At 43.7% G+C, this 21,916-nt stretch overlaps 1 protein-coding gene across 1 annotated transcript in view; it reads right to left on the minus strand.

Moving 5' to 3' along the window:
* b4galnt4a (beta-1,4-N-acetyl-galactosaminyl transferase 4a) overlaps window positions 1–21,916 on the minus strand; it is a 127,782-nt gene that overhangs the window by 17,819 nt on the left and 88,047 nt on the right. The window contains exons 7-8 of the mRNA XM_071895134.2: window positions 16,128–16,195; window positions 1,299–1,377 (exon numbers count right to left, since the gene is read on the minus strand). Coding sequence (XP_071751235.2) covers window positions 1,299–1,377; window positions 16,128–16,195 — 147 coding nt within the window. The remainder of the gene's footprint in view (window positions 1–1,298; window positions 1,378–16,127; window positions 16,196–21,916) is intronic.

Raw genomic sequence — 21,916 nt, forward strand, 5'->3', positions numbered from 1 at the left:
ACCTGAGCCGAAACAACACTAAACAGACTGAAGGCTTGGGAGTTTGAATGAACGGATGGGTAGAGGGAAAAAAAAACAAAAAAACGAGGGGAGCAGGGGTGTGAAACGTGAATGAGAGAGCGGAGGGGCGAAGTGATGGATAGCGAGTGGAAACACGGCGAGAGAAACAGGACAGGTGAGTACATTGAGGCGCGGGGAGAAACTAACAGAGGGAGACAGACACGGAGGTAGAGATGGGTAGCCAGAGGCGCTGAGAGAGAGAGAGAGAGAGAAGAGTATCCGCGAGGGATACACACAGAATGAGAAACAAGTGAAAAATCATGAAGAAATAAGAGCTTTGCGGGTGCAGAAATGACGCTGAAGTTCTGTACAAGAAGGCAGCAGCTCCAGCGGCGGTGCTGCTGCTGCTGCTGCTGATGATCATGATCGTGATGATGATAACCTGGGGCTTATTAAGAGATTCACTCCACAGACACATCCACTGATCTCTCTTTCTCATCTGCCCTCCCACTCAAAACGCAGGCTCGCACGAGGCGTGTGGGCCCTCCCGTTTGAAACTCTTCAGATTAAGCCCCGCTCCTCTCCTCTCCGCAGGCCGCCTAGGGTGCAGGACGCCATGACTGAGAGAGAAACGATGCGGAGGAGAGGCGAGGGAAAGAGAGAGAGAGAGAGAAAATGGAAAAGTTCGAGAAGAAAAAGTGCGGCGCGGAGACGCAGAGAGAGAGAGGGGGGGGGGGGGGGGGGGACAGCAAGCAAAGATGGAAGGAGAGAGTGATGAGAGATGGAGGAATGGAAAGAGGATAGAAGACAAGTGGCGGGGAGATTTTAGAGGGGTTGGAGGGGAATTAGAAGTTCGGCCACAGCAACAACGAGGGCATTTACTGGGTTCGGCCGTGACCAGATGAGTCCATGGAAAAAGAAGAAAACTCATAGTAACTTGCGGTAGAAGGAGAAGAAGAGAGTTCTCTTTCTTTCTGGGCAACTCTCCACTTCAAACACACACACACACACACACACACACACACACACTGTTTCCTCTCCTCTCTCGCTTCCTTTCATTTCTCACCTGGTCAGCCACCCCTCTGACATTGTTAAATGCTTTGGGGTTCAAGTGAAAAGCTAAATGCAAATTTATCCGCCGAGAGGTGAGAGCTTTTTCGAGCCAGGTGAGAGCGTTTTTCATTCGCCGAGTGTCGCCGAGGTGAAGGAAAACGAAACGACTCGAGGAAAAAGAGATGTAGGCAGACGGGGCAAAATGTAGAGAGAGCGAGGTCGCGCGCTCAGGCGGGTCCACTTACCCCGACCTCCACGTGATCTGAGCCCTTGTCATCCTGCTTGTGGAGGATCTCAAAGTAGTATCGTCTGGAGGAGATCAGGCTGAGGAGAGATGCAGAGAGAGAGAGAGAGAGAGAGAGAGCTCTTGTTAGACAGTTAACGCTGGGGGAAAAAAATGAAAGCTACCTATAATAAGCAACTGCAGCGTTTCCTGAACTCCTTCCACCTCAGGATCCAAATGAAAAAATCTGTCTCTTTCTCTGGGACCCACTTATGAAAACATATTGTGACTGCTATCGCAATATGTTACCAGAAATACGCCTGTGAGCCAATTTGACTCCCAAAAAAAAACAGAATTGAATGAGACTGCAGTGGCATAAGGTCAATAATTTGACATTAGGAGGCAGGAGCACAGTATAGTAATAAAAACCTCTGTGCCAATTGGACTTGTGTATCAACAGGTTAATCAGAATATAATGCCACTACGCTACAGGCGAGATGGCAACAGAGGCGGCAGTGAGCCAGGATATTATCAGCCTGAGGTCGTGAGTGAAGCACTATTTCTGAGAGCGTGAAGAAGAAAATCAATGTTCCACATAAATCAACATTTTACATGCCTCACATGAGGCTCACACACAAACTCTCTCCTAGGATCTCCTGGAAAGACTGAGCAAAGGTCTAATTCCACGTTGTGTATGCTGTTCCCTGCCCTGATGAGACAATACTCTCACTAGACACATACACACACACACACACAAGTGCACACACACACACACACACACACACACACCATACACACATACATAAACACACAAACCCAGTGACAATGCTTCGTTCTAATCAAAAACACATCTCAACTAATAGGCCAGCATCTGCTGCTGAGTGAGACACAGAAACACCCCAGCACTGCTCCACACATCATTAGCTCTCAACACACACACACACACACACACTGTTAAGCAGTGAATATAAGCATTTGTGTGTTTGTGCGTGTATACAATGTATATGAATGCACAGTTTTGTGAAAGCATGAGTCTTTTATGCATTGACAGGCGTTGCTTTTAAGGATGAAGTGGTATCTGGGAAAACCCGTTTTCTATAAACAAGATAATGGTAATTCTGTTTGCTGCAGCCTGGTAATTTGTGAAACAACATTTGCTACACTGAACTTTGGAGTCATTTGGCTCCTCCATATTCATGTGCTCCGATTCACAAAGATATGTGATGGCTTGTTCTTTTTCCTGTTGTTTCCTCTGCCTCTTTTCTCTGTGATGTTCCCCTTTCTCTCTCCTGTTTCCCCTCCTGAAGGGAAACAAACACACTCTCATCCTCTTTGATGAACTCTGGGAGAACACTGTGCTGTGAATTGAAAATAATCCCACAAAGACAGGCAAGCAGATAATACAGGGGGGGAAAAAAAGCAAGTTCAAGCGAATAAAGAGAAAAAGTTGTTGCGTGATGTTATCCTTGTCCTAGAAAGTAGGTTCAAGATGGCTTTAAATCCTGGCCAATAGCTGCACGCTCTGCTATAATAATGAAATCGGGACAATTATCTGAGTTAGAGGAAAAGCTCATTTGTTTATGTTCTTCTACAGCGGGTGGGAGTGTGTGTGTGTGCGTTTCTAGTGCGAGCCGAGTGGAAAGGGAAGGGCGAGGGCTGAAGGGGAACGGTCACGTTGGCCCACGCGCAAACACGCCGCATCATCCGGCCGCCCAGCGTTCTGTGTCCAATAAATCATTGCAGGTGCAGGGGAGCAGTGACAGTGCGCTAAGGTCATTCTCTCATGAATAGGGAACATCTCTCAGTGCGGCTGCTGAAACGGCACTCATCGAACTTAAGTGCCACTTTAAACTCCTGGCACCCTGCTTGCCCTTTCCCAATGATTCAAATATACGCCATCCCTGCCCCCAGAATCTGAGGGAAAAAAAAAAATCAAATCAAAAAGTGAAATCCTTGCTAAATCTTTCAAACAACATATTTTGCATACTAGTCAGACAGAATATACAGTCAAAAGCCTAATTAGATTAGATTAGATTAGATGAAACTTTAATGAGCCCAGTGGGGAAATTGAGTAATCAGAAACATCAGAACCAGAGAGCAACATTTTGTCTAGTTTTTCGTTGCTGACTAACATACAGCGTAAAATGGGTTTCACATGAATAGATTACCAACAGGCAAAACACAATCAGCTTTTAATTAGGGGTCTTTATTGACCAATTTTATCTCACTGTGCCAATGCCTACAAATTAAACTGCAGACAGATATGGCAAATCACTATCTTAACATCCTGATCTACTGATGCTGGATCAAATTGAATCAAACTGACATTTTTATTTGCCTTAATTTCTAGAGTTTCTGTCCCTGAGCGGAAGGCTGGAGATGTTTTCAGGGACTGTTAGTTCGCTACTGATGTGGCGCTCCGCTCGCTCGCGCTCTAATTCGATTTCGTTTCCTGACCCTTCATTAGATCGCCCATTTCAGCCTATAATCTGACTCCATCTGGGGGGATAATCTAATGTCAACTCTGAGAGGATGCAGACTGCCGCCACCAGGCTTCTGAGTCAGGCTGACACAGGATCTCGCACACACACACACACACACACACACACACACACACACACACACAGGAATACATACTAGAGATAAAGAGCAGTCAAAGACACACACAGACACACAGAACTATCTAACTGCATCTCTGACTTATTATCAATCTATCTTTCAGTTGGTTCCATTTGGCAGTATGTATTTGGGTTTATCTCTTTCCTTCCTGTGCTCTCTCACTCTCATATACACACGCACACACGCACACACACACACCCACACACACACACACACTCAAAGAGCCTGAGCTTCCGGAGTGACAGATTGACAGCTTGGCCAATGCAAACCTGTTTACTTGTTATCAGACGCCAGATAACACGCACACACACACACACCCACACACACACACACACACACACAGACACAAACACAGGGGGGTTGATGCATGAGACAGCAGGCGTATCAAAGGTAAAGGAGAAAGATCGAGACAAACAAGAGGAGCACATCACACTCTGAAACAGAGACGGAGGAGCAGGGGAAGAGAGAGAGCTAAACACCTCCTTTTTGAATTTTATGCTCAGTCTTATTTCACATATTTTTCTCCAAATCTTTTTGCTTTGCTTCTTTTATCTTTTCTATTTGTGATCTGAAGTCATTTTGTATGCCAATTCAGTAGCACTTTCATTTTTTTTGGTTCATCTTTTAGTTCCGCTCTTGAAGTGAGACATTTGTTGAGTCCTATGGGATTTACTGTCTAACCTGCAGCTCTGTAGTTCTGTTTGTTGTTTTATTTTTTATTTTTTTACATTGGCTGATTTTTTTGTGCGTGTATGTTCTATTTTGTCAGTTTTGTGTGAATAGGCGGGGTATTGTTTTGGAAAATAAAAGGCTTAGGCCAAGCGAGATGGAGCCAAATCAAGACCCAGTCAAAGACAAAATAAGAGAGAAGTGAAGAAGCAGAGAGAGACAGCATGGTGTTAGAAAAAGAGTGTGTCTGACAAAACATGGTGTTGGAACCTGAGAGACTTTATTAAGACCTCTATTCTCTGTCCAAATGTCTTCCAATGAACTGACAGACCAAGTGAGAGAGCTGTGAGTGTGTGTGTGTGTGTGTGTGAGAGAGATATAGAGAGAGAGATGGACAAAGAGAAAGTAGGAAGGGCAGGAGAGTCGAGAGTGTTTGGGTGCGTGTGTGTGTGTACCATGGATGTGTGTGTGTGTGTGTGTGTGTGTCTATGTGTGGACTGAGTGCGGAAGGGAGGGTGGGAGGGTCACCCCGGTCTGCCTGTGATGGATGATGAGACGGGCCTCGGCCGAGAGAGAGATGAAGAGACAGAGAGACGGGCGGAAAGAAAGATGAAGGAGGCGCGATAAATAGCAAATGAACAGCCGAAACAGAGAGGGAATTATAGATGCTTTCCGTATCTTGAAAGGGAAAATACATTACAGCGAATATCACTGAGACGCGATTTCATGCAGAGCGCCATGCCAGGAAAAAAAAAAGAGAAAAAAAAACTAAAAAAAATAAAATAATAAAAGAGCAAGTGAAGGGCAAATGAGAGATGGAAGAGGAAAAGAATAGCTATTAGTGCGTGACTCGGAGGATGAGTGGAGGGCACAAAACAAGAGTCTAATTGCCTGACTAATTGGAGCCTTTGTTTCTAGTTTCCCTTCAATGAGCCGAACGGATAGAGAGAGACAAAAGGGGCTCGATTGGACCGGATAAGGCGAGACGGGGCTGTGACAGCTCAACAATATTCCGAGAGTATCGCGGGCTACACAAACTCTATTGGATTTGGAGTATGAAATATTTATTCGGCTCGGAACTGTATACCGGCTTTTGCCCGTCTCGAAAAACTACTGGGAAACTCTTTTCACAGGCTTCATAAAAGATACCGTTGCGGACCAAGGAAATACACAAAAGCCTGCGCGTGCAAAGGAAATACAAAGACTCCCTGAAGAAAGACAGACATATTGACAGAGTCTCACACACACACACACACATACACTGGGCTATGAGAGGCAGGGGGCAAACCCTCAGTACTACCCACCCAGTTTGCAGCGAGCAGAGCCGACGGCTGAGTGAAATGGAGACAGTACACTCCGTGCCCTTTGATAAACACCAGTTCTCTCCCTCCATCACACACACTCTCCTATCCGCCCGTCTACAGTTTCCAGTATCTCCTCTCTTTTTTCCCCCAACTCAATTTCTCATTAACGCTATCTGACTGTCACCCTGTCCCTCTCTCTCTCTCTCTCCCTCTCTCTCTCCCCGTCTCTCTCTCTAATACCCACAGGTGGCCTTTGAATAAAAGAGCGTGCTCAGCGAGTGCTCTCCTCTCAACTGCATTAATGATACCAGTGTTTAGACCTGCCCCAAGGAGACGCACAAACTTCACTTCTCTCTCCCCCCCTTCTCTCCCCTCTTCACTCCATTTCTCATGCGTTCCTCTAATCCATCAGAGAGCTATCACGCTGCTCTTCCCCTGCAGCCTCAATAAATCCTCTTTTTTCCACTCCCTCCCGTCACCTCGCCCCCCCCCCCCTCCACCCTCCTCCATCCCCCCCGCTCCTCTCTCTCTCTCTCTCTCTCCCCTCTTTTATCTTGTCCGTCTCTTTTCCCCGACTTCTCGCGCCGTCTCTTCTCTCCCTCTATCTACCTCTTCTAATCCCTTCCCCCAATCTATAATGATCTAATACAGCATTACGGCATCGCTCCTCTTCCAGCTCTTTCTCTTCTTTACATCCCCCAAACTCCCCCACTTCTCACTTTGATTTTGTATTAACTCCTTTCCCCTCTCTTATTGGCCAGAAGATAACTGAATACATGAGCATGTGAAAAAAAAAAAATACATTTATCTCACAAAGCCTCGCTCTCTCTCTGGGGGCTTTGTGTCGCAGGGAAACATATGCTCTTTTCATCACGGTGAAATGCAACCATAATTATTACACTCCGTCAAGGTCAAATAACACTATTAAAGTAAACGCTACAGAGGATTTCTTCACAGGAGAACTCTGACAGGGACACGATTACACGCTGGCAGAAGAGGAGGGATGATTCACTCGCCTCTGCACGGATCGTGTGCGTTGCGCTGGGGGAAAAGTGTGCGACGTGTGCGCGTGAATGCCCGCCTATTGATCCCTTCTCGTGACATTTTCATATCTCGACACATAATGGGGATTCGCTGAGTCACTTTCCAAATGGGCGAACGTATCCGCCAGGACATTCCACATCTGCTCAGAATTCAATTACTGTGTTTCCTCTGATTTCCTCTGTCATCATTACTGCTTCTGGGCAGAATTGGCTCCCGTCTTGACGGTCCGGTCGTATTTACGCATTTAGCGGCAATCAGACGCCCGCCACCGCATTCTTTCACAACTCGAGAGGTGTGTGTCCTCCACATCCCGAAGACATTCTGATTCAACATAGGCCACTACACACACACACACGCATAGATTTCTGTCTCAGCAGGCTCCCATCACTCATAGAAACAGATGGCGGAGTGAAGGCCCGAGGGAAGAAAGCGGGACAGAGAAGTCATTGCAGCTCGCTGGCAAACAGCTTCATTCTAATTCAACCGCTACAGTGCATCGACCAATTACCTTAAGCGGAGATAGGGCTGAGGTTGGAGAGAGAGGTTGGCATGGAGATTTGCATGCGCCGTCAAACACGTGTGTATGCTCAAAGACACACAGAAACATATAGACACACACGTCATGAACACACACATACAATCAGGCAAACACACACACATACACACACTTCCAAATGAGGGCTTACGAGACACTGCGGGTGCCACTTTTCACGAGTGCTGTCGAGGTGGTGCCGGTCCCCACGCTCTATCGGTATTCCTGTGATGTCATGAACACTAGTATTATGCTTTCCTCTCTCTCCACTCTCGAGCCTCTTGGCCGGCTAATAGCCAGCAGTGCTTAAGTGATTCAATTATAGATACTGAGAGATCCCGCAGCGAAGTAACTGGTCATTCTCTGCAAGGTTTCCCTCATTGTTGCTGGGAACGGCACAGCTAACTCGCTCCCTCCGACTATCATTGGTCTTTGGAAGTCCTCTGTAAAGTCACGTGTGGAGAAAAAAAAAATGAAAAGGGAGAGAAAGATGGGAAAGGGGGCAAAGGAGAAAGAAAAGCAGAGAAGAACGAAAATAAGAAAGTCAGACTCTTTCTGTGTCTCACAAACACACAGACACACACACACACACACACACACACACACACACACACATATCAACGCCCACATGTCTGGTGGATTGGGCGTAAATGTCATTTCCCCCAGTTTGTGAACTGAAAGCTGCTCCTACAAAATGCCAGCGGTGGCATCGCAGATAACCTTGGTATCCGCCTTTCTTCCTCACCGCACCACTGTCAAAGGTTATCAGCGGCCATCTTTAATTTCAATCATCGCCCCTGAAGGTGAAACCAGCCGGGCGCAAACCACGGCACAACACACCCACACTTAACGCACACACACACACACAAACAGACAGATAGACAGACAGACAGACGCACGCGTGGTAATACTCAGAAGAAGACACAGGCATCTTTCAATTGACTTTTCCTTTTTGCCTCCTAGCGTGTTCTTCGATTCTGACCTTATTCTCACCAGTCTGACGAGATGAGCCAGCACTCATGTTAACAGACATCCGCTTCCACTGTCTTTCAAACCGCATTCCCTCTCGTCTCCGAGCTCTTGTCGATCGCGCACCAGTCTGCACTGTTCGGGAGATTCTGCAATATTTGAGCGCCGAGCGCAGCGGCAGACCGGCTCAGTATGCAACTCAGCACAGTTCAGTTTATGGAATTTCAGCAAATGTCAATCTCCCCGGTGTTGTCTATACAGCCCGAGGCTCCGGTAGCTGTGTTAGAGAGCAGAGATAGTGTTGACAGGGTTATCTGGGTTCCTCATCTGACTACTTCACTGTCACTTATCAAGTCGTTGTGACAGCACCTAGCAGGCAGCCACCAAGCTATCACTGCACAGGTGTGAGCAGAGGCGGAGGGAGACAAAGCAAAGAGAGTTACAGACAGACAGAAAGGGTCCAAGGTGACACATGTTGGATTTTGTCATTAAATTAGTCATAATGACAAAAAAAAAGTGGCTTTTCAGACAGATGCGCTTCTTGCTTTGATTTAGTCCAATTTGGGTGTTTTGGGGCTTGATTTCCAAGAGAATATTCTCCCCGGTAGGCGGTCGACTGTTTAGTTACACATCAAATGTAATGGGGGAGAGGAAATAATGAAACAGTACTACTGTGCTGCCGGCAAGGCTACAATAACGTGCCAAATGAAAGCAAGTCACAGGGGTTGTAAAATGTATCGCTGATAGTTGTTACCACGATTCATTTGATAATGATATATGTATATAAAATCCTACACGGACCAGTTTTAATGAGAAAGTGAAAAAGAAACAAGAGTGCTCAGAGAGAGGAAAGAAAGAAGCTGATAGAGAGAGAAAGAGATGGAGGGAGAGAGAGAGAGACAAAGGGTAAATGAGTAGGTGGCACAGTGAGTCAGGAGATGCCAGCATAACAGACATGGGGGAGTATAGATGGAGTGTTTTAGTAAGTCATACACTCTTGGGAGTTTTGTGCTGCAAACTTTGACGGTCTCTGCAGGGTTTCCAGCTTTTGAACTCAGGTGAAGATCTGTCGCTCTTACTTTCTCCTGCATTCTTTTTTCTGCTAACACACACACACACACACACACACACACACAAACACACACTAAATGGCGTGAGTCATTGCCTCCAGGTGGTCATAGCCAGGTGGTGTGGAGGACTACCAGATCTCCCTAACAGGTGTACCGCTCTAACTTTCCTGTCCGTCCCATCTCTTTAAACCACCACCTAGGGCGGACTGCTCATGCCGCGGCAACAGGACGGCCACGCCCCCTCGGCGGAGAGGGACGGGCGCTTGGAGAGAAGCATCGCAGGTGTTTTGTCAAAGCCTGCTGACGGAAAGCGACTCTGCCCTGCTGTCACTGCTGCTTGCTGTTTTTCTGCTGCCACTCGGCTTCAAAGCAATAGCTCTCAAACACACACACACACACACAAAGCCCTTACCTGATTATAGACTTAATATCACCCCCCGAAATCTAATTGCTGTTATGACCCTGCCTTGAGAGAGAGGGAGGAGGCCATAAAAAGTGATAGAAAGTGATAGAGAGAGGGACGGAGAGAGAGAGGGAGAGAGAGGGGAGTGCACCTAAGGAGGAAAATAGCTTATCTGTCTCATCAGCTCAGCTTTAGCGTGGGTGGGACAACACATGGAAACTCCCCAAGCACATCAATATTTTATATGTCTGCTGTTATCTACATATTACATGTCTGTGTGTGTGTCCTGTAGCAAAATGGGGAGATGGTTTAGTTGCATGTTGCATTGTCATCCCCCTCTCTCTCTCCCGGTTTTCCTCTCTCTTTCCACTTTTATCTGTCTAATAAAGGCGAAAACTCCCAAAAACAATCTTTACCACTGTATCATGGGGCTTGGTGACACAGAACCAAGGTAAGAGACCACTTAGGCTCTGCTGAAGGGGCCAATTTGAGATCGAGGCCTATTTCTAAAAAGCACATTCAATGAATGAATCAGAAGGTTTGAATTCTTTAGCTATCAGAGGTTAGGCAATCCATAAATGCAACAGTTTTATTGGTGAATACACATATCTACTCTACACATCTACAGCTGTGACACACAAATAAAGGATGAAAGAAAATAAGAATTGAAGAGGAAGACATAAACAAGGCCAGTTTGCAAGTATGCATTGAGGTATTTGTCCCAATACAAGAAGGTTCATCTCGGCAGTTCATCTTGTTGGTTGTTTGGTTCGTTATCAGATTCTGGGACGGGGGCCTCCATCCTTCACAAATCTAGTTTAAACTCCACTTGAAGGAGCTGAGAGAGAAGGTTTATCTGGGGCACGCGCAGGAAGCATGTCGTAACCATTTGGTCAATCAATAAGCTTGTAGCAGGAATGTGATTCCAGTATTACAGCTTAATTCTGAAACTATGCCTGTGGTACATAGTAGTGACACATTCCTGGTGACTCAAAATTAATTATTGATTTGTTTGACACCAAACATGGCAATGTTATGTGCATTAAAAATGAAGTTAATTACAGGAGCGTAAAAAGCATGTTCCACGCTTTGTTAAATAATCAAACACTGGGCACATTTCTCCATTGAGCCCTTGGCAGAAAGCTCAATCGAAGTCTGTTCGGACCACACTGTTGTTTAGGTCCTTTTGATCACAGATCCTTTGATTAGTGCGTAGAGTGGAGATCCCGTAGGAAACTGTTTTGACTTCATTAAAATGCAGATTCGTTTCTTTTGGAAGATTTGTTTGGTTGAAGCCCATGATGGGTTTTCCCTTGGGGCTGCTAGTGTGTCAGCAGGTCACACCCAGCACCCAGGTGACTCTTGTCCTGTTCCTACTACAGTCCATTAGTGTCTGAGCAGCCGAGTGAGAGAGAGAAAGAGTGAGAAAGAGAGAGAGTGAGAGAAAGGGAGAGAAAAAAAAAGGGAGGGGGAAGAGACATGGCATAGTCTGGATGAGCTGAATGCACTATGGCAGGCTGTTTTGTCCTTTATTCCCTAAAATGCACTAGTCACTAACAACTAGCCACTAGTGCTTATTTTTTTTGTCACTAGTCACTATTTTGCCAGTTACTAGTCACTATTGTAATTTTATTAGTTACTATATACTAGATACTAGTTGTAACTGAATAGGTTCTAGTGACTAATTGGGTTTTAATGGTCGCTTTTCTATTTTTAGTAACAATTTAATTAACACTAGTACTTATTATTTTTTAGTTACTAGTAACTAATTTTTATTTTTGCCAGTCACTATTATGTTGTTACTAGTAAAAAAAATAAGCAGTTTTTTAATTGAATACTATGGGGCTACACATTTTAGATGTCAACTTTTCATTACTCACTAGTCACTGTTTTAATTAGTACTACTAGTTACTATGCATTAGTTACTAGTAACTATTTATTAAATAAGTACTAGCACTTATTTTAAATTAAATGGTTACTAGTAATAACCAAAATTAGTCACTAGCACCTGTTCAGTTAGAACTGGTATCTATTATATAACAACTAGTAGAATTACAATAGTGACTAGTAAAATAAAAGTAAAAATAGGTACTAGCGGCAACAGCCTGCCATAGAGAGCCCAAGATGCAGTGTGTGTGTGTGTGTGTGTGTGGGTGCGTGCGTGCATGTTTGCGTGCTGCAGCACCGGCAGCAGATTGCAGTGTGCAGAGACCCCCAACAGGAGAGTGAAGTGCTTCCAGTGAACTTCTCAACAACAATACGTTTCATTCCCTGACAATATGATTCAACCCTGCAGCAGCCATTAGTCACTGTTCAGTCAGCTCTACGGTAGCAGGCAGCACAGCTCCAATGAACAGAGACATATAAATAACCACAGTCCAAGCCACAGAAACACCCTTTCTAAACCTGAAATGGGAGGTTCTGTTGTGTTTTGTTCCGCTCTGCTCTGTTCAGTTTCATTTCTGGTGGTTCCTCTCCATTCGGTTGTGATTTGTTCAGCTCCATTCCTTTATCTTCCACTCTGTTTGGCTCTCTGCTTCATCCAGCTCTGGTCCCAATGTGCTGATAACGAGGAACAGTAGCATGTAAACTGTGAAGGCTTTTTTAAGGTGCATCTTCGACCAAGGCCACTCCTCAAAGCAGCACATAGTTAAGCAGAAATTAACTGTGGCAGAATGGAGTTTTTTTTAATGTGTTGAAATGACCCTGAACATATTCTTCAAACAACAAAATGTAAAACAGATTTTTTCAGAAGAGCACATCCAAATATTGTCATATTGTGATAAGCTAACAACAGCTTGAACTACAGAATTGTGAAAATTCTCAGTCACTGAATCAGTTGCATGTCAAGGATAGTGTTTTTTTGTGGATAACTGATCGGTCCAGGACAGGCAGGAGATGACCACTCTTTTATTCTAAATTGCAGAACTCTGCAATTTTCTGCAATTATTCTAAATTGCAGAACTGATCAAATTCAACAAGATAATCATGCTGTCGATGAGCTAGCCGTCACTACATCTATAATGTAGCTTGGCTTTCCATCTGCAAAATACACTGTTAGCTTCTAGAAACACTTGATTTCACTTTTCTGTTCAATTATTTGTTCATTTTATCATATTTACAAATGTTTCAAATTTCCGAGGGACAAAATCTATCTAGTGACTGATTATTATTGCTTTACGCATGGTCTGATGCAGAGATTCTTTTTTAGAAAACCAGGCCTTGCTCTGTTCTGCTCTCCTAATTTGCTCATCTCTATTCTACTCTACCTAATCTAAAAGAGCACCTTTTATAAATGCCTGGCATTTGATCATGCTGCAGACAATTTGCCACGCTCAACAGCTTTGCTATAAACAGGTCTCGCCTAACGGTGTGTGAGGGCTGGAGGTGGCACAGTGTGCCGTAAGAACATATGGAAGATGACAAACTAATTGCCTTTGCTGTGTGACGTTTCAATAAAGTCATCAGATGCGGAGAAGCATTTAAAATGGTACGGCGTTTAGCTCAGACACACACACACACAAATGCGCAGATGCATGCATTTGCTCGCACGCAAAAATATGAAGACGCTCTCTCACGCTCACCCACACACAGGAACATCAAACCAGAATCTGCCTAATTATCTTAAGCCAGACTTTCACGCCGACTTTGACACACTTCCCCTAAAGCATGTGAGAGTACAAAGCTATAACATGAAAATGGATTTGACTTCAACCCCCCCCCCCCCCCCACCATCTTTTCCAACTGTTTCATCTCAGGTGCTTGCTATTCCATGACCTGACAGTAGAATCACATCACTTTACACATCAGGGCAGATAAGATGAAAAGATTTTGAGAGAAGATATTACTGAGCACGAACTGGTGTGTGTGTCTGTGTGTGTGTGTGTGAAAGGTGATATCACTGTTGTATCAGATCTCAGTGAGATATAGAGAGCCCATTACTAAGGCCTGCTCTCTGCAACACCTCTCCTGGTGGGAGCCATTTCATTACTGCCAGCATGTCTCCGATATACATACAAATACATACTGACAGACACACACAAATCAACCACACACACACACGCACACACAGTAAAAAGCTAACACAGACACAGTAACTAACTCACAAAACCACACACACACACACACACACACAGATCACAAAACATGCAATGTCACACACAAATTCCTCCCCCTGCACACCCTTTTTAATGTCCCTGCCATATTCCGGCTCCACGCTTGGTTACTCTGTTGTTGTCTTGTTACTGTTGGGGAACGAGAGTCGCTTGTCAGACAGGAAGAGAAAATAGAAAACCTTTCAACCACCGCCTCCCCTTCTTCCTCCTCCCCTCTCTTCTTCTTCTTCTTCTACTTCTCCCTCTTTTGTCGTCTCTCTGTTCTCCCTTGTAGACTGCCGTGCCTGCTGTGTTAACAAGACCCGGTGTATCCTATGCAGACACAAACACTCGCACATCGTGCCGCCTTGGCCTGTGCTCAGCCCCTTATGGGATTAATGAGTAATTCTTAATTCATTATATAATATGTGATGTGTGTGTGTGTGTGTGTGTGTATGTGCGTACACCTTTACAAGAAAAGGCATAATGTGCAACAGACATATAAGTTATGGTTTGCAATGAGCTTTTCCCTTGGCTCTATAGTTTAATAATCCCCCCCGGAGTGAATGATGGTGGGTTGCGGTGGGGATAAGTCCTTGTCTTCTTCTACACTTTGTACACTCTGTATTTACATAGTTTTAAACACCAGGCTTTTATTGGTGCTCCCACATCAGCAGCCTTGGAGTGATGCAGTGAGTCACAGGTTTTTTTTTATTAATAGCAGCACGAATACTGTAATCAAAATACTGGTTACAGAAAGGTCGATGTAGAGCAGAGAATGTACAGTAAATTCATGCCATCAGGTTCATTCCCTGAATGTGTTTCATCTCATTTTGCATAAAGTTCCAAGCTTTTGACTCCTCCTTTTTGTGTCTTTCTTGCATCATAACGGACACCATTGCAGTCAGTCTTGTACAATATGTACCGGCAGACCGGATTGTGATATTGTAAATGGCCATTGCATACTAATTTTTTTGATTAGTATTTTTTGGTTGATGGCATGATTTTAAGTCAAATGCTCCTTAGTGACCAGTAGAAAGCAAAAAATTAGGGCCTTGAACTTGGATTTCTTACTTCACACTAATTAAAAGATTCCAGTAGTTGACATCACACTGTATCTAAAATCCATGACTTGATGTAGAAATGCTTGTTAAAAAGAGGCATGTTAAATGTAAGCAGTCATTCAACATTAACAAAATGTGACTTGTCTTAATACATACAAATCAACAGCTTTCGTGCTTTTTTGTGTGCGTTTCTGCATTATACTTCACTGTGTGTTTTTGTCACCCAACTTGTACCATTTAGGGGTGCTAGAATATTCCGAACCTGCACTACATTCACCATTGGCAGTGTGTGTGAATAATTTAACACAGCACTAAACAGCTTGTGCTTCATCCACTTAGGCAACACATGCAAAAACCCAAAGGAATAGGAGCACTGTTCCAGGATCACTTATCTTGTTGCATAAACACACCGACTTCACAATGACTTACGAAGCAAACTGGCCTCGTATCGGCCCTCGATATTAAAAGGTACTTTATGCAAAAGCAGCTCCTGGCGATTAGGAGGAGGGATGTGTGGGAGCTGAGAGGAGCGGATGGGTCAACACATTCTCAAATTACATTCAGAGAGACGTCTTTCTGCCGTTATGAACGTTCACACTCCAAGACCTTACGAGAACACCACCATATGCGTTAATTCCCGCATATACATACAGTCAGGCACACACACACACACACACTCCACCTGCTCTCCAGTGTCCAGTGAGCACTTGAGCCAACAATTTCCTGTGGTATGCGTGCAGTAAAAGCCTCTTGAAGCGATTATGTTACAAAGGAGGCTGGAGACGTCCTTTTTTTTGAACAGACATGAATGGACACAAGAGCACTCTACAAAGAGCATCATTGGTACAGATTGCTACTTAACAAGGAACACAGGGACAGGAAGGCACTTTACCAGGAACAGTCACAAGACCGGTCCTGAGAGAGGCTACAGTGGAGGGCCATATTTGTCAAGATTAGGTCTACTTAAATGTTAACAGGGGTGTTTTTTTTTTTTGTTTTTTTTGTCTGGAGTCTCCGTTCTAGTATGAGAGTGAAATTACTGTGCCAGAGAGAAATGTGTGTGTGGTTGTCACAGGTACTTACTGCACAGACTTGGAGGACTGGGACCTGAACTTGCTGAACTCGCCGGGAGCGGTCCACTCTGTACCCAGCTGCAACACACAGAGAGGAGACACAGATCAGAGAGAGTGCAAAAAAAAACAAAAAAAATGGGGGGGGAGAGAGAGTGTGTCTGTGTGAAACTGGAGAGGATGAAAAGAGCATAAGAAATGTTGTGGCGCAATTTATATTTGAGGAGTGTTCATCTGAAAAATGTTCCGCAGATCTCACCTTTGTGAGCAGAGAGCAGCAGCTTTATAATTAGCAGACATCCAGCGTGTGTGTGTGTTGGGGGGGTGGGGGGTGCTGTCTGAAGTAATGTCACATGTAAGGGAGTAAGGTCACAAACAGCCGGACCTTGCCAGCTCCTTTTCTGCTCGCAACACAGATGGGTGTATTGCAACGGACCTTGCGAGATGCAGAGCGCTCGCCTTGTTATGATGGGACGGCAAATGAGGAGTAATTGGGAAAATGAGAGAATTTGCCCGGAGGCGACGGGGAGAGTCAATCGGGAGGCGAGTTCTGATGAGCTAAGTGAGCAAACAGACAAGAGCTAATAGCTATAAACAGAAAGAAAATGAGAAAGAGCGATTCTCTGCCAATGCCGACTCTAAGAAGCCGGCTCATCGGGACCCCTGGGGGTCTCGTTTCAGCCCTGCAGTCGAACCAGTACCCATTCATTTCCTCAGCAAGCCAAGGCGACTAATTAGGGCCCCTGCTGCTGCTGATCCATAATGAAAGAATGAGGCTAAGATCACAGTGGGCATGCCTTTAATTGTTTGTGTTGGCCACACTTCTGGTTTTGAAGCTGGTCAGGAACACTGTGGTGTGTGGTGACAGATCACAAGAGCCTTTCTGCTTGTAAATAGCTGCTGATCCTTACTCTGGGTACCAGAATGTTTCATGCAGAACGGCACACATACAAGATATGGACAGACATGCACACACGCACACATAGACACAGCCAAGACTGCTTTGTGCATTTCAACAAACATAAAATGGCACCTCTGAATGTGTTTACTCGCATTGGAAGAGAGCCGCTTTGGGAAGAAAACCTCAAAAACAGGCAGTAATGTCTGTCCAAAAACCAAGCGGGCCCCTGGCAAAGCGAACGCCTCTGAGAGCCTCTGAGCGCCTCTGTGAAGCAGTTGGCTGGAGAGGAGCAGGACACAATGTGTGCTACTGTGCCTTCATTCTGACGCCCACAGCATGCTGCTGCCGTAGTACATTTCCACACCAACAGTCACCTCACATAAACCTCCTCGGGCTCGGAGGAAGGAAGACCGGAGAGACTAAAGTCACCGGGCGAGGTGAACAACATTTGAATGAAACAGTGTAAATGAAATGGTATTTTTAGTTCACTCAGCTCGCACAGTGTGGTTTACTAAGTTTCCACATTACAAATGCAACCTTCCTTGCAAAACAAAACAAAATTAAAATGAAAAAATATTTATTGACATTACTGCACAGCACATTTTCCAGTGTTAATAAGTTTTGGTTTTTCAGTGACAATTATTTGGGGTTGATGAGTGTTTATTGGAGTGTTGTTTGTTCACTCATACAGCTGATACGGCTCCGAGGCAGATGATCAAAACTATGTAAAAGTGTTAAATAAATTCTGATGGGTGTAAACTTACATAAACACTGGCATAGTGTTGATTTTTACGCTCTCAGAAGTGAATTAACACTGTGTATCACTTTCTGTGTGCGTCTGTTCGCACAACAGATGCTTGCCAGTTCACTGCAATGTCTGGATTTTAGAGAGCGGGAAGCCCATTCTGTGTTTTTGTGACAGTAGAACTATAAAGAGAGGGAGGTACCAGGATTTAAACTGCAGTCAAGGCCAGGACCGGGGTACTACCAGTTCTACACTCCCATCATAGGGCCTGATTTATTGACATCCCAAATAAAATGTGCTAAATTGTGTTCGCAGTGGAACAGATAGTATGTGTGGTAAATTCTCCCATTGCGGGTGATCAACTAAAAATCACTGAGGGGACGACGACAAGTGCAAACAATCATATTTAAATGAGTTTTTCGCCTGTTTGTGCTTTCAACCATGGAGAGGTTCAATGAAAAATGCCTTTTAAAAAATCATTTTAAAAATACATTTATAAATTCACTAACTTCAATAACTAAATATTAAAATGCATCATTTATTTATTGACATTTAATAATCATTTGATTCAGTTTTTAGTAACAGTTTTATTAAAAGCCTATCATTTGAATGTAGGTTTAATTAGTCATTTTATAAAACGTTTTGAAATGGATATATGAATCAATCAATAATAATTAATCACTGAACGAGTCTATAATAATAAAACTGGCACAGGAGAGCCTGCATCTTGCATGACTCCTATGGGTGACTGGCAGTAAATCGTGCCTTTAGTTCTTCCAAAAGCCCTAAAAGCTCATTGCCTGACGGTCGATATGTTTGTATTATTTTGGCTTCTGGCGTTTCAAACATATTTACACGGTTGGAAAACACCCGTTCTCCATGAATTCCCTGATTTAGCCGCAGCCGACGTCTCCTTCTCGCAATCAGAGCTGCCATCTCTGAATGGATGTCTGATGAATACCTGCTCTCCCTACGTCTTCTATTACACACGCAATTACCTTTCCCGCAATTACTTTCAGTCTAGGTAAATCGCATTAGACGTGCAAATTAATTACATACTCTCCTCCCAATATTTTGCACATTCTGCCTAAAACGCCCATCATTCCATATTCATTAAGACAAATTTGAGAATGAGGTTAATTTCTTGCTTTACTGTCCTGTCTACGAGGACGTAAGGGATGTACTTTTTAGTAAAATGTCCTCTATTTATGTTGATTTCTTTGGGCTGGACGATTATGAAAAACTTGAGTTGTGCTTCAAGAAGGGAATCTTTTCTGTAGCAGATTTTATTTGCCAAGCTTGGGAGAGAAGGCAGAATATTTTGTTTAAGACCGAGCTGTATAATAATCTGTAATTTTGTAATGAAATGAAATGTATGACCACTGCAACTGTAACTTTGGTGTCTTGTAAACCCATGAAGGTTGGGCACTTTGTGTGCATGACACGAAAATAAAAGAAAATCAATCAATCATTAAGACAAACCCGACAGAATGGAGCAGGGCTTGTATTTTGTTCATTTTGAGTGACGCAATCCTCTGCACACCCTGGTAGCAGATCAGCCTCGCTGCTTTTCTGCCAGTGGTAACAGTTTCATACATGTTTTTACACACGCAACCTTTAGCAGATCAGGCCAACAGTGTAGTCTTCATTTTTGTTTTTTTAGAAACCTAGATGTATTAACGTAGATCACAGGTTAGAATCTCTGCTTACATCTCCCATTTGGTTTCTGTTGTGGGACGGTACTGTCAGACAATCCTAGAACTCTTACAAGTTCACAACGTTATCCTCCATTACACCCCACCCCCCCGATCAGGACCCTTATCAATATATTCCAGTGACCTTTACTGAACTTTACTAAACTTGAACGCCGAACAAAAACATAATTTTCATCTGATATCACTTGAACCCTTACTGTATACCAGCAACTGTGACTATATATGAATTCTATGCACAATTCACCTTTACCTACAACCTGAACTCCCATGTAATCCCTGGTATCCCTTATTATTAATATCTGAATACTGTGATTCTGTTAATGCTGGAATTTTTTCATTATTTTGCATCAGTCACTATACTACTACTGTTAATACTGCATTGCACTGTTACAGGTTGCAGGTTTCACTTTGTAGCCTACATACAGTATGTATGGTGAATTGAAGTTAGAATAACATAAAACTTCATTTTCTAAATAAATAAATAAAAACTCAAACTCAATGTTTATTTGAATATATCAGTTTTCATTACGTTTTGTTCAGCTCCTCCTGACTGCTGGCTGGGCTGACTGCAGAAACTCACACAGTAGAATCTCATTTAAGATAATCTCCCTCAACAGAATCATCACTAAAATAAAATCTCTGTCATTGCATTTTTTAACAGTGGCAGCCAGCTTCAACTGAAAGTCAAATTGCTTTGACAAATCATCGCTGAATGGGGCAGGCACCTCAGCAGGCCTTTAAAATCTGCCAAAGCATGAGAGAAAAAAGTAGAGAACTATTGAACTATAAAACTTTGAACTGAATGTAAATGGAAAACTTGCGAGACAATACTGTTGAAAAGTTTACATTCTCTCAGCGAGTGATTTTTCTTCCTGAAAGAGCTGTTGTTCACCAGATGAAAAAGACAGTGATCACACAGTAGAAGTGCCACTGCAAAAAAATATCCATCTCAACAAGTCCTGTTATCTAGTATCGAGTGATAAAATCGTACTTTTCTTAAAACAAGTAAAAAAAATCTGCTGACGGGTAAGAGACAGAGAGATAAATTCAGTTGTTTCCAAAGCAAATCAATGAGAAAATTGAGAAAAGACAAGTGAAAACTGCAGTGGAAACAAGCAGAGTCATCTCACCCTTGGCTGGATTTTTGACTTCTTTTAAAAAAATGATGATTTTAAGACTGGATATGACCCTAAATGACTTTTTCATGTGAGCAGTGAGAAATCACAAGTGTACCCAGAGCTTCGCCCACTGGCTGCTCAAACCTAGATTACATCTAACTTAACCTTGAACACCCACACCCACTTCCTAATCAAAAATGGCATCTACAAATGAATCATGCAGCAGTGCAAATGCAGTCGGTGAATTCTTTGCAATTGGTAAAAATGTACCCATTGATTCATGCAAACTAGACCGAAGAGGATGTTTTGGAAGCTTTGGAATTCACGCTTCATGTTTTGAATGTGAACTTCCCATGGATGTCGATGCATTTCTTTCACTTTCACTTGTTTGAACAGGCTCCATTCCAAAGGGCTTTGGATTAATAATGCTATTGTGATCAATGGTATGAAAATGTAAAATGAGGGCGTTTGATTTGAAACAATTAATGTGCAGTTCCACACAAGGGAGACAATCGAACTTTAAATGCCAAAGAGTTTTAATGGGTGTTCTCTCTTTCTTCCCAGTTCAGATGATTAACCAGCTGTGTGTGAACAAAGGCGGTGATCAAAGACATTGTTACAAGGACAAAAACACGTACAGTAACTCAGCTCTCATCTGAAAGTGGCAGATGTTCTCTGAGGTGCGTGCATACGCGCAGTATAGACACACACACACACACACAAATATACACACACACATGATTTCCCACCGAACAGTGAGTCATCTGTTATTGGAAATGGCATATCCTCACTAGTGTAGGCGGGAGGTAAATCACAGCAAGAACAAGGAGGCAGGCAGCCAGGCAGTCATTACTGAGGGGTAACACACAATCACACATATACACTTACATGCACACACACATGCACACACACTTCTTTACACGTCTTAAAACACACCCTCGCTCTGACATAGTCATATTTTGCTGCTACTTCAGAAGTCTGCTCAGAGAAATAAGGCAGGGAACTTGGGGACCCAATTTCTCCAAACTAAAAGCAGACAAACAACCCAGACATACACCAACCTTGCTCTAACTTCACACACCCCCACCCCGCACCCACCCGCCCCGCAACACATTTTCTTTCTCTCTCTCTCATGTGAACTTTACCCACATATGTGGGTACCTTGAGAAAACTCATTTCAGATGGCCAGTGGCCCTGAAACGCTGGAAAGTAAAACGCAAAACAGGGTCAAGAAATGCGAGAAATATGGGGGTGTAGCGGAGCTGTGGAGTCATTACTCCTCTCTCCATCGTCTCCTTTTCATCTACACCTGCTCCCGTTTTT

The sequence above is a fragment of the Centroberyx gerrardi genome, chromosome 4, assembly GCF_048128805.1.
Source record: "Centroberyx gerrardi isolate f3 chromosome 4, fCenGer3.hap1.cur.20231027, whole genome shotgun sequence".
NCBI lineage: Eukaryota > Metazoa > Chordata > Actinopteri > Beryciformes > Berycidae > Centroberyx > Centroberyx gerrardi.